Raw genomic sequence first — 7,620 nt, 5'->3', positions numbered from 1 at the left:
TTGGAAAAATGAGGCTCTGTTAATGCCTTCTAGAACAGCTTTTGCAGCAGATCAAAGATGAACTCGGTGTCTTGAAAGCTGCTTTCAAATCTGGGCTTTATGGCATCCATTTATCTGCATGCTGACACCTATTTTTGAGAATATCACCAAGAGCAGCATTCCTTCCCCTCCAAGACCAGTGTCTCCTTCTGGCTCGCAACCTGATCCTGATGTGGCCCAAAGAGTCTAAGGAACTGATTATTATTGAGTATTACTATGACTATCCCCCTCTTTTACTAAGCTGTGCTAGCGGTTTTAGCGCACGCTTAACGCGTACTGAATTGCCCCACATGCTTGATGCTAATGCCAGCATTGAGTTGGTGTTAGTTCTTGGCGCATAGTGTGGGGTTAGCATGCGCAGCAATGCAGCGCACGCTAAAAACACTAGCGCACCTTAGTAAAAGGAGCCCTGTGGCTCCCTAAGGTGTCCCACTGCTCTGTTGGCTGTGTAGCCAGTCCATTAAAATGCTGGCCTCTTCTACGTCCAATTGGGCTTGTTTTGGACATTTTGCATTCGGATGTTTTGATTTTTGAAAATGGCCCAAAAAATGATAGATGTTCTAAGGGCCAGAACATTTAGACAAGTAATTTTTTGATTTTGAAAATGGTCATTTCCCCTACCTGACCTTTGGATGTCCTTGCAGAAACATCCAAAGTTGGACAGACATCCTATCGAAAATGCCCCTCTATGTATTCTTCATTGGACCCTGCACCTACTGAGTTGTTTTAAAAATTGAGATTATTATAAAGTGAGTTAATGTGGTTGGCAGATTTGATTAATTCATCATTGGAATAGGGAGTTATCTACATGTTTGAAGGAAGCTGTTCTAAAAAAAATAGATGTCTTGGATGGGTTGGGATGTAAAAATTATTGACATCTCCATCTTATTTCTCTTGTCTAAATTGATAGAAAAAAAGAAAGTAGCTGTGTAGACTAGCTCTTTTCTTGATGAAAATGTTCTTTTAGACCTAGGTTAGGCAGGTTTTAGTAGAGGTAATAAGACTGAAACCATGTTTGTGGTGATAATGGATGAAGCTTATTTTGGTTAGACAGAGGAGTTTCCATATTTTTTATATTATTGGATCTCACAGCAGCCTATGACTTGGTGGATCTGAGATATCTTGAGATCTAATGTTTACATTTGGGTTTTAGAAGCTTAATACTGCGGAGGATCAAGTCCTTTATGGAGAATAGAAGGTGAGAACATAAGAATTGCCGCTGCTGGGTCAGACCAGTGGTCCATCATGCCCAGCAGTTCACTCACGCAGCGGCCCTCTGGTCAAAGACCATCGCCCTAACTGAGACTAGCCCTACCTGCGTATGTTCTGGTTCAGCAGGAACTTGTCTAACTTTGTCTTGAATCCCTGGACGGTGTTTTCCCCTATGACAGACTCCGGAAGAGCGTTCCAGTTTTCTACCACTCTCTGGGTGAAGAAGAACTTCCTTATGTTTGTACGGAATCTATCCCCTTTTAACTTTAGAGAGTGCCCTCTCGTTCTCTCTATCTTGGAGAGGGTGAACAACCTGTCCTTATCTACTAAGTCTATTCCCTTCAATACCTTGGATGTTTCGATCATGTCCCCTCTCAATCTCCTCTGCTCAAGGGAGAAGAGGCCCAGTTTCTCTAATCTTTCGCTATATGCTACACGAGATATAAGGGTGAATGATGAATTGGTCATCCTTGGAGATGGGAAGTTTTGGAGGGTCCATCCCTATTGCCACTTTTATTTAATATCTCTATGTGCCCAAAGGATAATTGTTTTACTACGATCTAGCTAGGTACTTGGGACCTGGGTTGGCCACTGTTGGAACAGGATACTGGGTTTGATGGATCTTTGGTCTGTCCCAGTATGGTAATTCTTATGTTCGTAACTTGTGAGATCATGTAGCCACTCTTTTTATGCATATGCAAATGATATCCAATTGTTGCTGCCTATGAATGGTGACAGGGCCTCTAAATCTAAGAAGTTAAATTATTGCCTGGGAATAGTAAAGAACTGGTTAGTAAAAAAGTCCTTTCAGAAGAGGGAAGGAGTAGCCTAATGGTTCAGCAGATGCCTGAGAACCAGGGAAGCAAGTCATTTAACCTTCTATTGCCTTAAGTATAAACAGACTGTAAGCTCTCTGGGGACCAGAAAATACATACTGTACTTGAATGTAAACTTGCCTTGAGCTACTATTGAAAAGGAATGGCCTAAATCCAAAATCTCTTCCCTTTTTCAACCTCTCCAAAACCAATTTTTGGCTAAACCTGAGAAATGCACATTTGAACAAAGTTCACTTCTTAGGCTATGTCACATCAGACTAAGGTCTTGAGATGGATCTGGACAAGATGGCCTTTACAGTTGACTGGCCTAAACCTGTGGGCCTTGAAGTTCTCCAGTGCTTTCTGGGAGTAGCATCTCTCCTTCTCTGCCCCCCCCCCCCCCCACAGGGGTCCAACAACTGTTCCTCTCTCTTCCATCACTCTTGTCTGTTTCCCCTTTGCAGGTCCAGCTTCTCTCCCTCTTCCTTCTTTCTCTGCAGGTCCTGGTCTCTTCCTCTCTTTGCCCCCTCCTGCCACCATCCTAGTATATTTTCCTCTTTTCCCACCATCTTGACATCTCTTCTTTCCCCCCTCAATCCTGGTGTCTCTTCCTTCCCCCACCATCTTGGCATCCTTTCATTTCTCCTTCCCTCTCTCTTTCCTTTTCTCCACAGCCCAGCTTCTTTCACTTTCTTCACTACCCTCTGCCCCCATGTTCTTCCAACCTTATTTGTGGCCGGTAGTGCTGAAGAGACACGGCTTTCGGCTGACCTGGCATCTTCTTTCTGCTGTGCCCTGCCCCAGAAACTGGAAGTAATATCAGAGAAGGTGTGACATAACATAAAAGGCCCAGTGCCAGCTGGAAACTTTGACTCTGTAGCACAATTGACACAAATAAAGTTGAAGGACCATAGGGCCAGGGGGTACAGAAAGTGAGAGATGCCAGGTGAGGGAGTACTAGAGAAAGAACCTGAGGAGAACCAGATTGATGGGGAGCAGGGAAGAAGTCAATGCCTAAGATTAGGCCACTTAAGAGTGTGAGCTGGAGAAGGGATCGATTGTGATATTGAATTAATGTGACTTGTTATCAATGTTCCCTGTAAGCAAAGCACATGAGCAACGCTCATATAGTCTGAGTGTCATGCACAGATTTTACATGGCCGCTCACAAAAATACTTGTGAAAGGTCACTTTGGGCAGCCACAAAACTTAGACTTGAAGAAAGAAACAGGTTTTATTAGCATACATATGCGACTTCTGAGCTCCAAGCTGGCTTCAGAAGTCCCGAAAACAGGAAGTTACAGAGATATTTATACATTCTTCTGGCTATACAACTGAATTATAGAAAAAAGTTTTCACATGTTACTTTTCTTAACAATCATTGGTCTAAGCTCACACTAGCAGGTCATTAGCAGGTCACCTATCTAAGCCATGCAGTCTTTCTGTTACATGTCGTTTATGCTGAGATAGCCATAATAAGCTAGAATGCCCAAGCTAACACCCCAGTGCAGGCAGGCTAGAACATGAGATAAGTTAGGTCTGCAGCTAAACATAATTCAGCATTTTATTAAAGAGAAAATTAGTTCAACACTTAGGAAAACCAGTCCGACTCCTTCACTTGCAAATCTGGAAAATGGTTGTTTTTTTAGAATTTATTGTTCACATGAAACATTTTTTTTTTATAACTTGTCACTCACATGATAGGACATTTGCATGCACCTGGCCAATCCAGGCTTAGAGGGAGCATTGCTTAGCAATCTGACATTGGCCTCAATCTACTCCGATTACAGTTTTAATCACCACTTGTACAGGGGCATTATGATTATCAGCTCTTCCCCCTCCCCTGATTATGCCCTTCTCTGAGCAGAGTCAAGTACAGCAGCTCCTGGCCTTGTAGTTGTCACATTGTTTTGTTTTTCTGCCTCCTTGAGATCTTCAGGAGCCTTGACTTTTACCCAGTTTTCAGAGTAAACGTCTTTTCAGAGATTATCTATATTGAGACAAACTCGAGTATTTAAAAGTATGACGTCCAGTTATGTGTCTTTTAGTATTATTCTGTGTGGGACGCTCATGATTGTTTAATTTATCAATTAGCAGATGCTAGTAGTGGAGAGGAGAAGAGTCTCTACCAGGGCAACCTGAAGGAAGTCAAAAGAGGTAAGGCGGGAACCGGGTGGGCGCGCGCCGCGCTGGCCATTCACGCTCGCGCAAGGACGCGCGGCCGTCTCTGTGACGCAACTACGGCACTTCGCACGTTCGTACGTTCGTTTCGGTCGCTCCGCCGTCGGTAGTTAACTGGTTGCCGGGTAAAAGTCTGTGAGAGGGATACCCGGAGCTGCGTAGGAAAGGGTTGCTCACGGCGCCGCTACTTCCAGGAGTTACCTCCCCCCCCCCCGCTCCAACCCTTCCCTACAGGATGGAGGACCTGCCCACCGCCATTATCGCCTGCAACCTAGAGGAAAGCTTGTTCGCGGGCGGCGTGTGCAGGGTAAGGCCGGGGTAGGGGGGGTAGGGGGGGGACTCGGCTACAGCAACAGATGGAGGAGGGGGGGTGGAAGTGCTCCCAGAACCTTGGTTTAGTGCATTGCATGGAATACTGTGGCCAGAAGTTTTGTTTTCACAGCTGTGCAGATTCTTTTCTAGCAATGTGCAAATGCTTCTGCTAGTTTCTGGCTGTCAGAAATTCGGGGGGGGGGGGGGTAGCTTTATTGACCCGTGCTACTTCTGCTGACGTTTGTGCAATAAAAATTTTTCCCCTCAAATAGGAAAGCCGCTTAAGCATTTCAGACACTGTGTGCATAATAAGTAAGGAGGCGTGATTAATGCAGTGAGCCAATGTGGTCATAATATTTTGACATGTGAGAAATCTTTAAGCATTAGTGTTTTTTTTAGCTGTTAATGTGTCTCTTCACTGCTAGCTTTAAAGCAGCCAGTTAAACGGTGTTTTAATTCTGAATGAATACCGGTATTATAAGGTTTTTTGCCTCTTAATCCTTCCGATCTGCTGAAAGAGTGAATCTAGAGCATTTTGTAGCGCTGTCTTTTTGTCCTCTTTTCTCCCGAGTCGGTTTAAGTGCAGGAACCAGACAAGGCAATTGGATTAAAATAAAAAGCTCCACACAGGATTAGAGGAGTGCTCAATAATTTATCTATCTTTAAGCCAAGTACCCTCCCCCCCAAGTCTAACAATTATCAGTCGAGTATCCCCGTCCAGGCTCCGCCTCTGACTCCACCCCCATAATAATAGTACAACTGTAATTGTAATGCAATCTTTTCAATCCATTTTTCATATACACACACTATAATCTTATTAATACAAAATAAAAAAACAACAAAAAGCACACTGTACCCAGAAAAAATGTCAATTATCATTTATATTGAGGGGGTTTCAAAGAGGTCAAGGCAGATGACTTTAAAATATGCAATCAGTAACAACTATAGAAAAATATAGAGCAAAATATAGACAGATATAATTAACAAAACTGACACATTTTGATCACTAATTGAAAATAAAATTATTGTTCCTATGTTTGTTGTCTGGTGATTTCATGAGTCTCTGGTTGCATAATATTTATTTCTTCCTGCCTCCTGCACGCTTCCTCTCCTCCGGATCTCATTCCCTTTCCCAACCAACATCTTTCTCTCTCTGTCCCTCCACGAGTCCAACTTTTCTTCCTCTCTCCTCCACCCCTATTAACAATATGTCTCCCTCTCTCTTACTGTCCATCTGTCTTGAGAGATCCAGGCATCTCTCTCACCCCCTCTACTGCCACATCCAACATTTCTCCTTCTCTCATTCCCTGGATCATGTGCAGCATTTTTTTCCGCTGCCCACCAGCCCTGTGCCCATTTCTCCTTCTATCACCCCTCTCCAGCACAGTGCCACATTTCTCCCCCTTGCATCCCCTCTAATCTGTCCTCTTCACAACATCCAACATTTTCCTCTCTCATCCTTCTATTCCCCATGCATCTCTACCTCACTCCTCTATGCCCAATTTTCCTTTCTTCCTTTCCCCATGTGCACCATCTCTTACTCACACACTCTTGCGCATCAATTCTCCCTTTCTATTCCTTCCCTCCTATGTCCCAAGTTAGTGCCCTCATGTGTCCAGTTCATGCCTCCCTCCCCCCCTGAATCTGACCCGTCCACAGTATCCACATTTTGCTACAAGAGCTGAAGGCAATGAGTGTGGGCAACAAATGATCTTACATATAAAATAGCAACCCCCAATATGAAGCATATAACTTGTGTTTCAGCATGATTTATTGTACTGTTACCCTGATATTACAAAAATTTCAATTTATATTATCATTATACTCAAGAGGTGAATTTGCAATAAAGGAAAAGCACGCATTGACTCTTTACTATATATCTCGAATATAAACTGATCCGAATATAAACCAAGGTAACCTTCCCCCCCAAAAAAGGTTGACTCAAATATAAACTGCGGTTAGAAATTTGCGTTATGTGAGTGTCGTCGGGGATCATGCCATAAATAATCACTAATTTTTCAGTTGGGGCTGTTTTTGAGTCCAAAAAAGCTGAAGGAGAGCCAGCAAATATTTTCCTGCTTGGGGCTACAACACCAACCAAAGTTTCTGGACTTCTATCCCCACCAGAACACCTGTGCTCAGTCACACATGTAGAAAGTAGAAAAAACCTTTTACAAATACAAACCCACAAACTAAAAGTACTATTGTACACAAATGAAACCCTAATATGCCAGACTCTGTACACAGTACACATCAAGAGAAATAGAAAGAAATGCATTTCTTTCTGAACAGTCCAAAATATAAAAACAACAATTCCTTAGCGGCGTCAACAGATGAATCCAGAGACTAGTGGGATAGCACACATCTACCAGCAGGTGGAGATAGAGAACCGATTTGCAGGTGTATATCTTGGATGGAGTCGGGCCAAGAGGCATAGGGTGTCCGAGGCTGAGGATTTGGCCCAGCTATGTTCGGTTCCGGGGGAGGAGGCCGGGGTGCATGACATGGATGTAGAAGAGGCTGATAGGGATGATCCCTCAGTGCTACACCTGTTCCATAGGGAGGAACTGGTGGCCTTCATTTCTAAAGCTATGGAATGTCTGCACATTTCCCCACCGGATACAGAGGGGGGGGGCAGTATCCAATCCGCTTATGGTGGGCACTAGGTGCCCGCCTAAGACTTTTCCTTTGCATGAGGCCATGCAGGAGTTGATTTCTGAGCAATGGACTACGCCTGAATCTGGCCTCAAGGTGGCACGGGCTATGTGTTCATTGTATCCGGTGACACTTGAGGAGCAGGATAAGTTTAAGCTTCCTAAGGCAGACGCCTTAGTAGTGGCAGTTACTAGGAAGATTACTCTGCCAATTGAGGGAGGTGTTACTTTGAAAGACCCTCAGAATAGGAAGATAGAGTCATCTTTAAGGTCTTCATTTGATGTGGCAGTCCTGACTCTACAGGCGGCGATCTGCAGTTCTTATTCAGCACATGCCTGTTTTCAGTGGATCCAGTTATTTAATGATGGGGTGGTAAGAGGCCAGTGGGGCTCTGCCACCAGATTTTC

General features: G+C 44.0%; 1 protein-coding gene across 3 annotated transcripts in view; it reads left to right on the top strand.

Moving 5' to 3' along the window:
- The first annotated feature begins 4,204 nt into the window (after positions 1–4,204).
- The window catches only part of RCAN1 (regulator of calcineurin 1), a 103,592-nt gene continuing 100,176 nt past the window's right edge, over positions 4,205–7,620 (top strand). For 2 of the 3 annotated variants that reach the window (XM_033947918.1, XM_033947919.1), the window contains exon 1: positions 4,250–4,553. In XM_033947918.1, the coding sequence (XP_033803809.1) occupies positions 4,482–4,553 (72 nt within the window). In that variant the 5' untranslated portion in view covers positions 4,250–4,481. Of the gene's footprint in view, positions 4,223–4,249; positions 4,554–7,620 lie in introns of those variants that run through there. The other variant, XM_033947920.1, reaches the window with a different exon arrangement.

This window comes from Geotrypetes seraphini, chromosome 6 (genome assembly GCF_902459505.1).
Source record: "Geotrypetes seraphini chromosome 6, aGeoSer1.1, whole genome shotgun sequence".
NCBI lineage: Eukaryota > Metazoa > Chordata > Amphibia > Gymnophiona > Dermophiidae > Geotrypetes > Geotrypetes seraphini.
Note: the sequence above shows the minus strand (reverse complement) of the source record. Positions and strands in the feature narration are given on the sequence as shown.